At 36.8% G+C, this 18,761-nt stretch overlaps 1 protein-coding gene across 1 annotated transcript; it reads right to left on the minus strand.

Moving 5' to 3' along the window:
* Positions 1-1,910: 1,910 nt before the first annotated feature.
* On the minus strand, positions 1,911-18,366 carry bckdk (branched chain ketoacid dehydrogenase kinase). Its single transcript, XM_083531944.1, has 11 exons — positions 17,841-18,366; positions 16,051-16,119; positions 15,838-15,948; positions 14,550-14,597; positions 13,511-13,630; positions 13,306-13,404; positions 11,942-12,015; positions 9,979-10,107; positions 6,949-7,038; positions 4,814-4,969; positions 1,911-3,140 (listed from the first exon to the last, which is right to left on the minus strand). The coding sequence occupies exons 1-11, from the start codon at positions 18,072-18,074 to the stop codon at positions 2,996-2,998; spliced, it is 1,275 nt and encodes a 424-aa protein (XP_083388070.1). The 5' UTR covers positions 18,075-18,366; the 3' UTR covers positions 1,911-2,995.
* Between the last annotated feature and the right edge of the window lie 395 nt (positions 18,367-18,761).

Genomic DNA, 18,761 nt, shown 5'->3' on the forward strand with positions numbered 1-18,761 from the left:
ATCTTGGTTGTTCCAAATATAGCATAATGAGGATGTTTGTAAATCAGGTCTAGGAGTTTAAGGCATGTTGTAGACATGCACATTTCTCAGAGTTTTCCCCATCTTTTTGTCCGTTTTGCTTTTGGGGTGTCGTTTGTTGGGTTTTTTGTGGAAGGAAAATAAATGTGCATATGTACTTCTTGGTTATTGATGTGGTAGACTTTTCTTTACACACCCATTAGCTAAAAAAACTCCTGCCATGACCAAGGTATTGTCACCTGGATGGCAGCTGTAAGGTGTTAAACATCCAGGGACAATTTTATTAGCTGCTGCTACATTGTTTACACCCCCAAAAAACATTTCAGCAGATACTACTTGTGTATTTTATGGTTAATAACTGTTCCTATAAATATCTCACCTATATTACCTTACCTGATGTTTCACTTGTGTTTAACGTTGGATTACATGTAGAATCAATTTTACTTGTAAGAAATGTGTAAAACAACTTGCATATGCTATTCTGCATTGGGGAAAATAAGCGTATTCAAAGGATCCCACAATAAAAATGATCCCAAAGGCTAGATTTCAACATTAGTGCAGTGTAATATGTTTAAATGGAAGTCAATATATAGCCATATACAAACTATACAACCTAAGATGGTCTTTGCAGAATCAGTAAATGGATTTAACAGGGAAATGCAGTGTGTAATGAAATAGTGCTTCCTGCATATGCGTTTTCGACTTAAAAAGGAAAAAAAGATTGAGACCTCAAGACAATTATGACATCTTTAACATTTCAAAGAATAAACTAAAGGATCCAGGCCTCATGGCTGGAAAAAAAGTCCCGTTTTAAAAAAAGATGTCCTCCTTAATGTGAAAAGCTTGTAAAATTGAACTAATTTCCATGTTTAATCTTAAGATACACAGCAAATATCTTTGGAAACGTGCTGTATATTATTTTATGCCACATTCAATAAAGTACCAGTCAAAAGTTCAGGCACACATTCCATGAATGGAATTATGTACTTTTATTATAAAAAATTCAAAAAAAGGTGTCGAGTGCATGTTGGCTGCTTTTCCTTCTCTCCTAAACAATCTCAATTGGATTTAGATAATATGATTGTGAAGAACGGGTCATCTGATGCAGCATTCTATCACTCTCCTTCTTGAACAAATAGCTCTTACATAACCTAGAGGTATTTAGAGTTTGGGGTCATTGTTCTGTTGCAAACAAAATTGTGGTACCACTAAGTGCAAACCAGATGGGATGGCATGTCACTGCAAAATGTTGTGGTAGCCATATTGGTTAAGTTTGCCCTCAATTTAGACAATCACCAAGTGTCACCAGCAAAGCACCGCCACACTAAACACACCACACCTCACGAACCGGATAAAAGAATGCCATGAGTTTGCCACTTTGGACAATCTAAAATATTTTGGGTGTTCAACACGTTTTTGTTTACTATATAACTCCATATGTGTTATTTCATAATTTGGATGTCTTCATTATTAATGTACAATGTTATAAAGTATACAAATTAAAACTTTTTTTTTTAAGTAGTTTGTTGTTAGTCCTGATTATATTTTCAGCCACTGTAAATTATTCATGACAATGTATTTCTCTGTAGCATGACAAGCTACGTGTTAGTGGTATTAACCTTAATATAAAATAGAAAGGCTGTTTTGTTACATTGGAACACATTTCTTATAACATTCGTGATAAGAACTAACTTGTGTGATGTCCTAAAAAATGTGTGGGTTAAAAAATAAATAAAACAAACAAAGCATGAGAACCACTTCTAGAGACTTCATGATAACAGTATGTCCTAATTAATTACCTAGAAGAGAACACTCCAGTATGTTTTCTTATTTACTCAGAGATTAGAATAAACGTTAGTAAAAAAAAAAAAAAACTACAGGTGAGGCAGATGTTTGCGCAATCAGGATTTTTATAATGCCCAAGGAACTATGTAGATTTGGCATCTATAATGGAAAAAAATCAAACAAACAAAAAAAACACAACAAATATATGATCCCATCCTTGACATCAGTCTGGACATCTCATGCCATCATTTGCACATCTTAACACAAATGTCATGTGTATAGCGCTTTGATAGAGCACAAGTTAATACTTCTCTTCACCCTATAGAGGGCGCACTCGGACAACAAAAACAACTCCAGTCCATCAATACACGTTCAGAATATTTTTTCTTTTTCTTTTTTAAACTCTGGCAATTTCTCAGATACAAAGCTGTCAAATACTAGTCATTTCCAGTGGTGTTAATACAGCGAGAGGCCTGCTGTGATTAAACTCAGAAACGTCCTATATTCACGATTGATCACTACTGGAATGTGAGTTGAACCAGGCCACATATACAGGAGAACAGCTAAAGAATAACATTCAAGTATGTATAAATGTTACTTCAATATACCTTTAATAATCTATATCCTGAAACGATCGACAAGCAAGAGCAAAAAAAAAAAAAAAAAGACCCTGATATTTTTTTTTATTTCCGCTTTGCACAGAAAACCTTAATAAAATCTTGTTTTAGTTTTTTTTTTTTTTTATGATGTGAACAAAGCACAAATGATAGGACCGGTCCTGGATGCGTCGTTTCTGCAAAGTTGTTAGTACAGGATGTTCCTCGTCTATACCAAGAGCATGTTCACTCATAACCGCTATGATTTAACTCGGCACCAAATCATCAAAAAAGAGCCCTTTAAAAGCTTCTGCATTATCCTAAGGCATCTTCTTTAAAGAGCTTTGTCAGTTTTCCCTTTAGCCACTCTGTAAATATTCTCTAAAAACACAAGGCTTTTTTTTTTCCTTCCTTTTCTTCAGACACTTTCATGCATCAAAAATAAAAATGCATACAAAAAAACAAAAAAAAAACAAACAAGTGAAATGAAAAAGGGAAAAAGACAGGAAGCAATGTCCAAACACGTAAACCAGTGAAGCTTCCAGGCCTTGGTGAAAATCAAATGCTCATCGTGATTGGCACACATGGCCACTGGGTTACACTCTGAAACTCTCGCCTTTCCCGTCGATGTGACGCAGGCGCAGGTAAACGTCAGTGCCGATTCCCTGCATTGACTGGATAGAGAGTGAGCCCCCCAGATATTCGGCGTACGCCCTCGAGGTGGGCAGACCAAAACCAAACCTATACATAAAGAGGATAAAAAAAATCTGGTTAGATTCCAGACAAATAACCTTTTTTTTACTGAGTGTAAAAAGATTTTTGCTCATTTAATGAAGGAAAAAAAAAAAAAAAAAAAAAAACGTTGAAATCTAAAAGCAATTGTTTTTTGTCTCTCCAATGGGTTCAAGAACCAGGGGTCAAAACACAATATTAAGTCACTAGAGACACTACAAGTTCTTCTGGATTTTCAAGATTGGAAAACATGTGTGCAAGTTCAGGAAGTTGTTATTTTTTTATTTGACACACAGCCCATGGACTACAATCTACAATGATAGATTTTCTTAAACGTTTTTTAAGAAAATTCTAGTGTTTAACAGACTTGGAAGCCTGATAGACTGAAAGGTTTTGGCTCAGACTGGCCATTTAGGGGACGTCGCTGTTAAATATTTCAAATGTACTGTACAAAAGACAGAACGCAGCAAAGAACATGGGGACTGTTTTCCTGATACGATGCAACACTTTAGTAACGATATTCTTTTACGTTACACACAGTGTTCCTACACAATTTTTTCATTTAAAAATTTACATACATTTCCAGACTCTCATTTGAAGACTTGCCTAAAGATTTTTAATACCATATTGAAAAACAAAATTTCGATGCGCAGCATTTTATTAAAAGTGCAATGTTCATCATTTATACCATTAAAACTGTAAACCTTCAATCCAAAAGCAACAGAAAGATTGTTAAATGTGCAAGACACCAAAAAATATATTACAAAACAGAACTAAAGTCCGTTAACAAAAACACCTTTTGTCCACATCCTATCCTATCCAATTTTTTTTTTTTTAACAAATTCTTCATTTTTAGATTTTAGAAAACCAAATAGGGTAATAGTATGCAAACTAATTGTTCAATACCCGGGTCTTTTTTCTTCCATTCTAATCCCGACTTGGAAATCGGGGTTAAATTCAAGTTTAGTTCTATAGCGCTTTTCAGATTGGAAAATCACTCAAATCAAATTCCATACTTTGGCACAGAATCCCTGTACATACATGCGTTACTGATAATGTTAAAATGTTATAGTCTTTCTATAAGTCTGGAATTTATAATATGAGAAATCTTAGAGAGGGGTGGTGTGTGTTAAATCAAACATAGCCTTACTCTATGAAAAAATACATACTGCATCTCTGCTGTACAACTAACAATCTCTCGTAGTTTCTTTTGAGGGCAGAGACAAGTTTAGAAATGTAGAAAACTTAGCTACATGGGAGTAACTTGGGGGAGAGGGGACCTTTTAGATGTTGATCCAAAATCTAAGGTTTACGTATTGCCTAATTCACATTTAGCTTGAGCTCAGGTGCAATTCAAGCCATAACATCTCATAAGGACATGTAGCTAAGTCACTGTATGAGTCAGTGCTGACTGAAACCTGTGTCGGTGTGTTTTTCTCATCTGTGTGCTTTTAGGATCTTGGCATGACTAGAATGGTTTAAATAGCACCAGTTGGTGGTTTTAATTAAGGTTTGTTTGTTAGGCACCAAACACGGATATTAAATATTAATTGAGCCTAATATACAGGTAAAAAGGACAAAAAAAAAAAAACAGCTGTCTAGAATAAACTGGACAAAAAATGTCAAATGGGCAACAACAAACAATGCGAGAGTAATTACATAATACTGTAATTCTCACTGACCCGTGCATGGGGCCGGACTGAGGGCCGCTGTTTGTCATGGTGTTGAAGAGGTTGCTCATGCGCGGGTCCTGCGTGCTCTGCTCGGCCGTGCTGAAATGGTAGTCCATCACTTTTTCCATGATGCTGTGGGGGATGCCGCCACCCCGATCAGAAATCCTGCACGAGAACTTAGATGTTTAAAAAGTCAGACGTAAACCCAGGATTAAACCCCAGGTGGATATTAAGTGGAACAGAGCAGGTGGACATTAGGTGAACATTATGTTTGATGACTATGGTAGTTCAATAAGCATTTTAAATGCTGTCTCGGTAAGACAAATAGTCCCTGTGTGCGCTGGGCAAACCCACAGATCACAGATCTGCGGACGCATCTTAACTTTCAGCACTCAACATGGCCTGTCAGTGGAAGTGCAACTGAGGTTAATGGACTTCTTTCCCCATAACGACTGCACTCTGCTTCTCTGCCCTTATATAAGCACGAGGATAATGCCTCAATCCTTATAATAGCTATTGCTGGTTTTGATACAAGATACATTAGTTCAGGTCTACTGGGCAACAATGCAGACTGGCAAATGTTTAAAATGTCAGACAGGACACTCTAGGGCTTGTGCGATATTGAGGAAAAAAAAGAAAAGAATTTTATATATATATATATATATATATATATATATATATAAAATCTTGATTTTTATTTTATTTTTATCGATAACTAATTTAATATTTAGCTGACTCCTAATTTTTTTTTTTTATATATATTCTTCACAATATATTAACCTTTTACAATATATTTAAATATATTTTTAAGTTTTTTACCTTCATAAAGCCACTTTGAGTCAAATTCTTACATTTATTTAGTCAATTACAATAAATATATTTTGACTGTTACCAAGAAAATAAAATCAGTATTTTATAATATACATTTGATAATCTGCATTTTCATAGAGTCAAAAAATATATACCCATGTACTTTTTGGGTACGATATTGTTTTTCTGCCCTTACATCTTGAATATCCTGATCATTTTAAATGCATTTTAATAAACTGTATCATGCAGTGAAAACGCGTTATAAATGCACACGCACGTTACTAACCTACTAATCTAAATAAAGTAATGCAGCGTGTGGTGTTTAGCTTTTGTGATATACCTGATGACAAATTTAAGACTGCAACAACTTTTCGATAAAATCGACAATGAAATTCATACCCGGTGAACGACGTTATCGATTAGTTGGGCTGCGCAAGTTACGGGTTAGCGTGATGCTAGGATAACACAGCCGCTTGCGAAATGGCGGAGAGTACAGAATCAGCCGGCAGCAGAAAAAAAAAAGAAAGTGTGTGTACCAAGTCATCCAAGGTATTGGAGCATTGTATATTAAATGCAAGGCCTGGGAACGTTTTATATTAAAGGAAGTACCACAGTGATGCACGAGCATGCGAAAAGAAAACACACTGGTGTCACAGATAAAGGAGAATCATCAGCACAGTGAGCCAAACTGTATAATCCTCATCATGTGAAAATGGTATAGTTTAATCAAGTGCTATTGTGTAAACTGTTTGTTTGCTAACTTCGGGACAGTCGCACTGGATGTGTTCTGTCATGCTTCGCCAACATCGGGTTGTGCAATTAATCTAAAAAACAGCAGCAGTAAACAAATAAAATTGTTTTGTCACTGTTGTGGGTTTGCTTATGATTTTTACACGAAAGCATATTTTTTCCTCCCTCTCTTTTGCTCTCGCTCTCTCTCATAGCATTTGTCTACTACAACAGTTAACTGTTTGGATATTTAATTTATGCAAATATCATGTAATCAGCGTGAATTCTTAGCGTGAGAATTTGTTCAAGGAGAAATCCCTGATGCACTCAACAGTTTTTTTTTTTTTTTTAAAACACTTTTATACATAAATTCACAAATTATGGTTTCATAGTTACAATAAGCAAAACATAATTAAAAAGTTTCGCTTTTTTATCTGATTCATCGGAAAAATATAATCGTCCGATTACCAGATTATCGAAATAATCGTTAATTGCAGCCATAGACAAATCGCTAAAGCAACATTTCCGTTATTATCTGAGACGAGATCGTACACCACTGATACACGCACCAGTTTTAACCTGCTAACACAATCACACACTCTTACCTGATGACAAAGTCAGTATCGTTGTTCGCGATAGTAACTACCACGTCTGGAACATTGTAAGGAGTGTCCAAGTGGCTCTCCATTGTGGCCCTATAAAAAAAAAAAAAGACATTTTATAAGGATTAAATGAAGCAGAAACTACATTAACACAAGGCATCATGGTACAACCACACGGCCAGGAGTTAAAATAGCGCATTATAGATCAATAAAACCATAATAAAGAACAGAGAAAAATGGTAGTGGTTAAAAGAGTCTGTTCAAATATACTGCTTTGTGATTACCTACACCTTGCTGAGAGCATCCATAAAACGTTGAGAAGAAAAAAAGTCAATAGGAAATGGGCCAGCAGCTGCGTTATATTGCTGTGATCGCGCTCATGTAGTCAGTGTGTGAAAAAAAAAAAGATATAAACAGGGATGGACAAATCAATAATCCGGACACCTGGGACAAACACATCTGAGCTACTCTGTGGTTCAGCTCACTGGATTAACTTTTACTTTTCAGCAAGTCAAAAAAAGTTTGTTAAAATTATAATACATTTTCAAAAATATGATTCCGGGACATTCCTACTCAGCGAGACAATGTACCGAGGCACTCCATCCTTCGTCTTCCACGCTATATGTTGAGGCTTTAACAAACGTTTGTTCGTTGTGTTGGGAAAATCCATTAACTGCTTTTTTTGTAGTGGATGCAGAACAAATGGCAGGAATTTTGGAAGAAAGGTGGAAGAATTCAACCCAGATAATAGACCTTCAGGGTATTTTACACTACTGGAAATTATACGTCAAAAAATAAGGGGCCAAAAGTAGATCCTGGCTGATCGAAAAATCTGCACAAATTAAAAAATATAACACTTTGTAGCCATAGATAGCCATTATTACATTTATACAAATTATTGGGGTAAAAATGTCCACTGATCACAAACTATTCAAGTGATACCAACCATTTAAATTCGAATTAAGCACTACTACTCACAATGGTTATTAGGAATCAACACTGGACACCAGTAACCATAATAGAGGACATCTTTCCAGTCAAAACAATTGTCCTTTATTATTAACTGTTCATTTCACCCACTGCCCAAGTAGATAAGCAGGTATATCTGTGCATCATGTGATTATTCTTTTATGTTCCCCGAATCGAAATAGAATCACACAAGGGATCTAACTAGTTCACAGGTTGTAGCACGTAACCAAGGACATGCTGTTCCCCTCGGAGGCCAAATGTACTGTACCAAAAATCTTGGGCATGTTTATGACGTTTCCATTTTAAACCAGATGAAGCGAATGTCTCAATCTCTACACATCAAATTAAGGATTTAAAACTGAAAGAAAAAATAAATCTGACTAAACCGGCTCGAGTAACAAGAGCCAAGATTCGTGACGGTATTCTGTTAATGAAAGCCAAGAGTCATAAACACAGACAAATGGGTAAAACAAACAGGTGACTCTGTGTCTGGATCAACAGTAATCACACCTGTGTGCAGTCACAGGTCAACACTGTATATAAAAAAGATTTAAAAAAACCTGTGTTTTAACTGTATGCAGAACTGAAATGACCTGGAGGCGAGAAAAACTCAGGTCAGGTCGCCCTGACCCAAGAGTCTGTGGATAAGGCCAAGAATTGTACACGAAATGTCAAGAAAGATTACAGTGTGGTAAACAGTGACCTTTCGGAACCAAGATAAAGAATGTCTTTTTACAATTTGGTTTTAGTCTGAGCTTTTCCAAAAGAAAAGAAAATTTACACTCAATTGCAAACATTTTATATTTATTCTAATAAATAAATAAATAAATAAATAAAAAACCCCACAATCTCGCCAGACGAGATGTAGAGGAGATACTATGGCACCGTGGTGAAGGAATGCAACTGTGACAACTAGGACTCAACAGCTGCTGAATCTCCTTTTCACCCGCATAATTTCTTCCAAATCTTTTATTTCATCTTTTTCCTTTCAGTTCAGATTAGGCGTAAAATAAGACACACACTGTACATGTTTAGTTATTGACTGGAATTTGAGGTCACATATTCGGACAACTGTTGAAGTAAAAATAAATCAGCAAGTTGTTTTGTTTTAGAAAATGTAACTGACACTCGAAATTTCGATATTTCCCGACAACCGCACATTTATTTATTTTTTTTTCTGACGGCCACAGGCGACTAGCCAAACACATTTTCCCAAACTGCTGCTCATTCTGTATTACATGGAAGGGCAACACACTCGGCAGTAACCACCCTTATCCACATATATGTCCTCAAAGACACTCAAGATTGGCCAGTGCATGGTTAATTCCTGCAATGTTTCCTTCTTGAGGACAGAGAGAAAGAAAAAGAAAAAATAAATAAATAAATAAATTTATTTATCAGCACACTGCTAGGGTCCATTTTCCTCACTCCCAAAAAAAAAAAAAATTCCTTTGTCCTAAAAGTCTTTTCCCCCATGGAAATATGGTGGGATGTTTCAAAATGCTGACGCAAAGATTCCTTCCATGAATGTCTCCTTACAAAAAACAGTCAATAATGTTTTTCCTTCAAGAAACATGGTAATTCTAATGTTTATTCCAATTATGTTTCTTAATCTAAATTACCACGAAGCAAAGGAACAGGACATGTGAGCTCAGAATTTAATTCCTGAATGAAATATGTTGCAAAATATTACACTTATTACCATTTTTACTGAGGACAGCAAAAAGTGATGTCTCAAAGAACATATAAAATGTTATTGAGAAGAAAATCTGAAAATGTTTCCTATTACAGTTAATAAAAATAAATAAATAAAAAACTTATGTTGCTTTCTAATTTACTAAAAGGTCTGTTTTTGGGTACTAGTCAAACAGGGTTTCTAGATTTGAGTTGCAGCTTATGAAAACCAACGAAAAGACCCCCATGGATTCTAAAATAAATTAGAATCTATTGGTGGTCGCATGATATTCATAATGTCCATTTGGGGTTATTTACACAAATTCGTTTGGGATCCCCTGCATTACATTGTACCACAATACTACAGTTAGATATTGATCATGGTGTTACCTCATGGCATTCTTCAGGAGCTCAGGAAGAATGTAATCCAAAGGAAGAGGGATGAACGGGAAGCGGGCAGCCACGTGACCGTTGATGCGAACACGTGGAGAATTCCCGTACTGGTGCTCACACAGGCGCCTGGAAGAGATCACGGAGGTCTTTCAGGATGAGCACGAAAAGAAATACAAATAAAAAAAATAACACAGACTGCATGTTGTTAAAGAGCTGGCAAGTTCCATAACTTGCCAGCCCTTTAACAACATGCAGTCTATGTAGGCTGGAGAATCTTTATTTGCCTCAAAGCGGACAAACAGTTTGCAGAGCAAGAACATTTTATAACCAGTTATTTCTCATTAATCAAATGTCTACAGCAGACGCAGTTATGCAAAACAGCACATGATTAAAAATAAAAAAAGTGTCATGCCAAGTACACAAACCTGCTGCTTTTTCTAACATTTTAGATATAGATCGGACTTATCCCATCTACTTTGTTCACATAAACCTTACGTGACCATTTAATAATGAAATAATTTGACATCTGAAGGCACTGGTTTTATAACGTTATAGATTCTTTACATCTATAAATGAACTTATATGAAAAACAGCTTCCTTGACCTTTACTTAATCATGCAGGATTGAAATGCCTGCCTTTAAGCCTGGCACTGAACTGAGTGAGTGAGGGAGGGAAGGATTAGGCAATGACAGACGATAAAAAAACCACTCAAAGTAAAATAACGTCATGATCAGAAGAGCAGTTTGTGCTAATGAAATAATAAATCCTGTACGTTTGCATAAGTCTTGAAACGGGATCGTTTTCAGAAAAGCATGTTTGCACTGTAAGACTCCTTTAAATAAAAAAAAATATAGGAAAAAACATGTAAAAAAAAAAAAAAAAAGACTACATATAAAAACTCCTATATGCAAATAGACGTTTGAACCTGAATGTTATAGCCGATTAAACAAAACATCCATAAATGATATACTATAGACGCTCGTTTCTGATTGGCCAGTTTTCCCAGAACAACTCCAAATCTATACGGTCTATATCGGTGTGCTGGGATGTAACCAGGATAACGAGAACATACAGTTGGGTCTGGATATTACAACAACTAAAGAACAATAAGAAAAATACAGAAATGAGACAAATTTGGGTAAAAACGCTACATGTACAGTGTCGATCAGTTTGGAAGACGCCCAGTCTTAGTTTTTTTTTTTTTTTTTTTTAACGAGCAAATGAGGTAATTTACCTGTATAATTTCATCAAACTGCCTCCCTAGGTAATAACAGTTGGTTATTGATGAGCTGTCAAATTTCACTTCGCAACATGTCTACTCATGTCAAATCAGTGTTTATTGTCCAATTTGTTGAACACTTGTGTCTCTCAAAAACCATACAAGACCAGAAGTTTCCAAATTCATGACAATATGTTTTAATAATCCCAAAGCCAAAATCTGTTCCATTTCTTTCTTCAAAGAAGATGGAAGTTTATTTGTGAACGTCATCCCTCTTTTTGTTACGTCTCCTACTTCTTGATTTTCTGTTGTGTTTAAAGCTCGCGCCGTTCTCTGTGTGGAAATGCTTAATGTGGTTTGTTCTTAGGTACATTATGACTACTTTGTTTATCCAAAGAGTGTTCGAAGTAAACATCAAACTGAAAAGCTTGCGTCAAAACGGCAACCCCCACAGTGTGTTTTCGAAATGTACAATTCCATCGCTTTCCTTCTTGTGCAATATTGGCTTTAACCAGTGATAAATATTCTCGGACATGTTCTATATTTAGGTCTTAAACAAACACGAGATCGTCGCCTCCTCTGAACCATCAAATGGAAAAATACAGATTACCTGGAACGAATTTTACGGTTTGTCCTTTCACATAAAACTGAGCCCTGAGCATAGCAATGCTCTGCAAATACAGGCCTATGTCAGAAAACAAACCAGATAGGGGGAAAGAAAGATAACGAAAGAGGCTTACCTTGCGAAGTCCACCCACTTCTCTATGATCTTTTTGGGAGACAGACGTCTGCATACAATGCCCACATAATCAGGCTTTAAACGGGAAAGAAGGAATACAAACACTGTTAGAGTTTTGTTGTTTGGATTTTCAAGTGGGTCAGTATCGGCACAAAATTAAGAAAGCTACAATTAACATTTTTTAACAATTTAACATTTAAAAGAAAAGTAAAATCACATAATCCCGTTTCTTGTCTTAATACATGGGCACTTATGTTATATTATCAATTACTTTAAACAAATTTAAACTAATCTGAACGCATCACTAGTTCAATAGTGCCAAAATTTAATTATTAAAATTTAAATTCGAAGAAAAGTTCCTGTAACAAAACGCAAATAAACACACTTTTATCACCCTCTTTATATTCCCATAAAATCCCATCACATAAAAGACTAGAAACATATTTATTAGTAAACCATTCCTAAGAGTGTTTACACTAAAATGTGGTATTCATAATAATCCACAGACTCTGAGGAAATGTTGGTATCCTACACATGCTTCAATATTCATGTATGTAGATTCCTGTATATGAAAACCAACTCAAACATTGACTCAATTGACCTCCAATCCTATACTTTGTATGGATTATGGTTCTCTTACAATATACTGGGTACTTTGGAGTCTATCAAAAATCATATCCTCCTGCTAGTTCAGTAGATCGGGAACTAAGAGTACCATCAAAAAGGTTTTCTTAAAAAAAAAAAAAAAAAAAAAGTTTGACATAATTGGCTTTAATTAAAAATATAAAGAAAAAAAAAAAAAAAGTCAACATTAAATTTAGGTGAATAAAATAACTTGCATAGAGGCACAGACGTGAGTCAAAATAACTAATTGTATACTTACTGTCTATTTCAGGCCCTAAAGGTCTATGCACTTAAACTATAATATAATAACTTTGTGGGAATCATTACATGCTAAGCTACATACATGAATATAAAGTTGATTATACTTTTGAATGTACCAATATGTTTTCCATCCACTAAAGGCTGCTTTATTTATGACAGAGTAACTAAGAGATTGCTGAGTAAGCAACAAAGCAAGATTTGAATAAACTGTGTATAAACGAATGTTTCATTCCTGTAAAGATTAAAACCTAAATAATATTCACTCGGTAACTAAAGTAAAAAAAAAAAATAGATAAGAAACCACAACCCCAATCTATGACTTACTCAACTGGGATGGAGGTTAATGCTCTGAATTAGTAAAAGTACCAGCTTCACTGCATTTATATTTGGAATTTACATTTAGGTCACAGTACAATATATCAGTCAACACTAGGAGACCTTGTCTCAAAATCTAAAATCAAAACTGGCAAAGCAACGCACATTTTCTTCATGCAGGGCGAGATGATGTGTGGCCAGCATGCGGATGCCAAGCCGAGACGTCAGCGTCGTGTCAAGGAAATTACGAACCAGCGTTTCATCCTAAGAAAAAAACATGTTCACAGATCACAATGAATGAATGACTAACATTGTACGCATATTGTAGAGCAAGTCAAGAATTACGGGCGTGTAAGTGACACTTTCTTACCTGAATGTGTTTGCGACACTCCCGGAATCCCTCCGCGAGCAGGGTGACCACGTCTTTATGATCGTCGAGGAGCTGTGTAACGAGCTTGCTGTAGCGGGCTTCTGTGTCTTGGTCTTTAATCTGAGCGATGAGGAAGAGAAAATTTCGATTCTAGAGCACTCAGTCTAGCAGATAATAAAAGAAAAGGCTCACCCCACTATAGAAATAATACTTGGATTTATTTTAGATGGCAAAAGTAGTGAGTACACCAAAGTGAGAAGAGGATCTCAGCAACAACCTGTGCAGCTCTGGTGAATTCCATGCCCAGGAGGATTGAAGCAGTGCTGGATAACAAAGGTTGCTCACACAAACTAGACACTTTGGACACTTAGGATGTACTCACTTTTGCTGCCAGCTGTTTTGACAATAATGGCAGTATGTTGAGTTTGTTTTCAGAGGACAGTAAAGCTGTACAAGCTGCACATTGACTAAAATGTATCCGAGTTTAATTTCTACAGTATTGACCCTTGAAAACAAGATACCTTGATCCCTAAATCAAGAACAGTTTTGCTTATTTCTACCAACACATTTGAGGTTTTTGATGAAATAGTGGCAAACAAAAACAACTAAATTGGATTTTATAAATTATTATTATTATTATTATTATTATTATTATTATTACCAGGATACATTAAAACAAAGGTCCACATCAGATTCCCAAATTATTCAGAAAACTGTTCAGGAACCAGGCTTTTAAAGGTTTTCCCAAACAAGGGTGCAATGGCATTTTCCCCCTTGTTAAGAGACACAAAACAGAAGATAAGACTTCTCAGGAAACCTGCCCTATGCATTGCACAACACAGAAACCTCCCATGAGCAAGTATTTTATTAGGTAACACACGATTAAGTTCTGCTCTGCCCTTCCAGTTAACCCATGCTCCAGTGTCTGGCCCATGGACTGTAGGACAACGTAGTAATTATAGAGCAGCTAAAAGCAGACTGTGAACTTGACTTAACCTTTTGCTGTGTGCGAGGGGGTAATGTACGGGCAGGTACTTACTGCTGGAAAATCGCTCAGCATGTGATAGGCCCGGATATAAAGCTCGTGCTGTGGGAAAGAGAGAGTGAAGAGAGAGAGAGAAAAGAAAAAGAAAAAAGGAGGAGTGGGTACGGGTTAGCTCCAGATGGCAAAATTCCAGGAGTGCACACACACGTGTTTAATGTTCTCTAGGACTTCCAGGAACTTGGATAAAAGGAATGACAGTGCATTCGGGAAGCAGAAAACATGAGGCATTCAGAACCCGTTTGTGTATCTATATATAAACAAATTACTAGACAGATATTAAAATCACATATGCGTGCACACATTATATGTATAAACACAGATAACTAGCAAGTTCTCTCTAGGGAGGAGCCTGGCTGTAGAGTTGGCTACACAAAAAAAAAAAAATAAAAAAATAAATAAATAAATAAAAAAGGAAAAGAGCCCTGTGGTGTTTACTAAGGCCTGACTCCAATGATGAAATATTTACAATTTTGCAAGTTTGCAAAATGGTTATTAATTTTTTAGTATGTATCTAGTATATATCAAAAAAAATGGTGGTTGCAATCGGATTTAAAGATTTCCAAAAATTTTAAATCAAAGTTGATATGATTTGATGTTTTATGACCATTGTTATGAGTAATTCAACTTTCATAAACCCTAACAGTACTGAAAGCAAAAACAGGACATGAAGGAAGTGTATATTTAATGTCCTGCGAATGACATGGACACGCCTGATTGAACACGTGACCGAAAAAAATAAGAAAAGCGAAACAATGAACCCCTTTCAGTTTTTAAAGGATTTATAAATTATTTGTAACTATTATGCCTCTGGGTCTCATGCCTGTAGCTGAAACTGTGTGAAGAGTGCACAATTTTTGTCATCAAAAATTTACACTTTGGCTTTAAAAAGAGAAGCATGAAGGGAAAAAAACCTGCTCTAATGGAATTGCGAACGTGTGCTTTTACGTTTAAGCGGGGAACTGCTAGTTTTCTTTCTTCTGAGAGATTTTTTTTTGGCATCCATGTTTTTAATTGTTGCTAATCAAAACAACCTGATGTGGATTTGATTTATTTTTGGGAAAGTCCAAAACAACAGCAACGCCAATATCCATTACAAAATTGACTACGTAAGTAGAAGCTGGGGCTGATTTCTTTCTTGCCCAAACTACAGAATCAAAACAGGCAACGACCATTGTGGCTAAATATTAATCAATGCGTCCAAAACATGTGTACAGATTTTGAAGTCAACTACAATAGCGGAACATGAATGAGGTGGATTAAATTTGACTAAACTTGGACTTACCACCTGCAGGATGGTGGGGTTACAACCGATAATAAAGGGCAGGCTTCGGAAACCTTTAATGCGGTGAGCGATGCGCACTGGCAGCTCTTTATGCAGGTATTTTGCACTGCTCTGCAAATCACAAGTCAATTTCATGACAAAATTAGCAAGACCATCCTCAGAAAAACTGGAAAAAAAAAAAGAAAAAACATCATATTAAGAGGTTGTAATTACCAAGATATGGTTTCCGTCCGGAGACTTGCCTGCGTAGAGTAAGGTGCCGGGTGTGAGTCTGACCGAAGGCTGGGGAGGGGGTGAAAGTATAGTTAGAAACATGACGCAGATGTAATAGCAATATAAAATTCTACCCAAGTTCTGTTGAATGCTTGATTCTGATTGGTCAGAAGTTCTGATACACAGTGAACGATCCATGTACACAGATTAAAAAACATCTCAAATTGTTGATTTCGAGGTTGATTTTTTTTATATACACATTTTTTTGCCATTCTTAGAAGAAGTCTACAGTGTTAGCAACATAGACAAAAGACTTTGCGGTTCCTTTGTAATATTAAAAGTGAAGGTTTTTTTTTTTGGCAGAAGTAAAAACGGGAACCGGCTGTCATTTTTCTTACAAGTGCCACAAAATTAAATGTAAAAATCGATAAAGAAATTAAAAAGTAATGTAGCACTGTTTCATTAGCAAACAAATTGGTAGACAAACTACTCAAATAAAACCAATTAGGAGCAGTTTCTTAATGAAAATTCCACTTTGTGGTAGTAGCAGTAACTCATTGTGCCCTGTCAATAATTTCCAAGAACATCCTCACATAAACCAGTTCAGACACTCGCACAGTCCAAACCATTATATTATTTGGCCCTGATTATGTTAAAACCTAAGGGTTGATACAAAAGTGTCAAAAACAAGCAAAACTGTTTGACTAGTCTCGGCTCCCGAGCTTCTGTTTTTTTTTTTTTGGACGTGATGCTGAGCATGCGTGTCGTATCGTTCTTTATGTCATTCGATTAAACATTGTGGTACTAAAACAACATACTCCAGACGTGACCCTCTGCTTGAGCGTTGTGCTGAATCACATCACCCCAACATGCATCACTGTCATATAACTGTACAGTTTGTTGTGTCTTATTCCTGGGAAGCTCAGTGGTTAAGACTCTGGGTCAGGGGTTCAAGCCCTAGAATCACCAAGCTGCCACTCATGGTTGACCCTGCGCTCCGACCCCAACTTCCAAACATCACTGGGGTATGCAAAGAAAGAATTTCAACGTGCTGTCATGCATCTGTGACAAATAAATGCGTAGTCTTCCTCTTAGACACCTGATATGAATGCGATTCAGGACCACATACACAAACATTTTTGTGTTACAAATCAGTGTTAAATAAACAGACATCTAGGAGGTGATCAGATCAAATCATTGGTACAAAGCAAACCAATGACGGACCACTGGTGCTGAGGCTCAGGATTACCAAATGACATAAGGACTTGCCCTGTTTTCCATAATAACATCCTAAATCTATTATAGATTCAGATATAATCTCTCCAAAGGAAGCTAAAGATCATAAACCCATGTTTATGTGGAAGCCATGAGGTAACACTGGGTTTTCTTTGGAGGGATCTAGTGATCTGGGCGGGATCTGGGAGCAGCCCAAATCTACTGTCCTTGTTTTGACCTCGTATTTGTTGACACTGTACACATTTTAACTGGAAGTCAAGTGAGGACTCGGATTGTTCCAGTAGTATGTATTAATAATAATAAAAATTAGACACGAACGTTTAGACACGTGGTCGTGAGGTGATTTATGAAATGCTTACGCAGCATAATGGCGTCACGAGATTAAAGCGTCAATCGGGCTAATATTGACGAAAGAGCAGAAAGTAGCATCGTGCAAGGTAAACGTGGTTGTCTAAATGAATACGGTGATCTACTGGATTACCGGGTAACGAACCCACTAGGTTGATGAGGTGGGTCGGTTACAGCTGATCTGTTTAGATTTAGCTAACGGTCACCTTTTCCGCAGACACGTCGATCGCCGACTGGTTGTAGAAAGAGGTGACGGTTTTCGATCTCTCTCTAGCCAGCTCGGAGTGGGTCGAGGACATCATCGAGGACGTAGAGCGGAATCTCGGGTGAACGCTGTTTTCCGGGGACGATGGAAGCAGCCGGAGGCCGGTCATCCTCACAGCGCCAGCGCCGCGGCCCGAGAGCAGCTCCGCCACCCTGCACACCACTGTCCGCCGCATTTTCTCCTTCCTCTCTTCACCCTCACGACTCGATCCGGTTCTAATCCACTTTTCCCCTCCACTCTCCCCGTAAACCACAAGACAAACCGAGGTCTACCGGGCCATCTAACCGTGCCAAGAATGTACACAAAGGAACATCCGTTGCTCTAACACTCCGGCCTCCGGAGCTTTCAATGTCGGCTGCTCGTTTTGAGTAACAAAATGTAACTCGTCAGCCAATCAGAAGTGAGAAACACGCAGTAACCACGCCCCCTAACCGTGCACGCGTGCACTGCGTGCTGCAAGTAAACGCACATTGTTGAGCACAAAGAAGAAACGACTGGGCTGTTCCATAATGCAGTTCACACGTTGAACAGAAATAATAGCTTTTGCCAGGATTTCTGTAACTAAACCCCTAAGATTTTAAGGCTGCAACAATTGTAATATCCTTAAAACGCATTCATCCATATGATTAGAACTAAACAAAAACAATGTTCCACCCATATGGTTAGAGGGAAAACTAACTAACTTAAAACTTATTCCCTTATATAAACTTGTATGGTTAGAAATAAATTAAATAATAAAAACCAGCCTTAAAACTCATATACTTATATGGCCAGGGGAAAAAAAAAAACATTTTTCCACCCTTCCAACCATACAACCTTTTTTTTTTTTTTTTTTAACCCACATGGCCAGAAAAGTAATTCA

Source organism: Silurus aristotelis (genome assembly GCF_946808225.1).
Source record: "Silurus aristotelis genome assembly, chromosome: 26".
NCBI lineage: Eukaryota > Metazoa > Chordata > Actinopteri > Siluriformes > Siluridae > Silurus > Silurus aristotelis.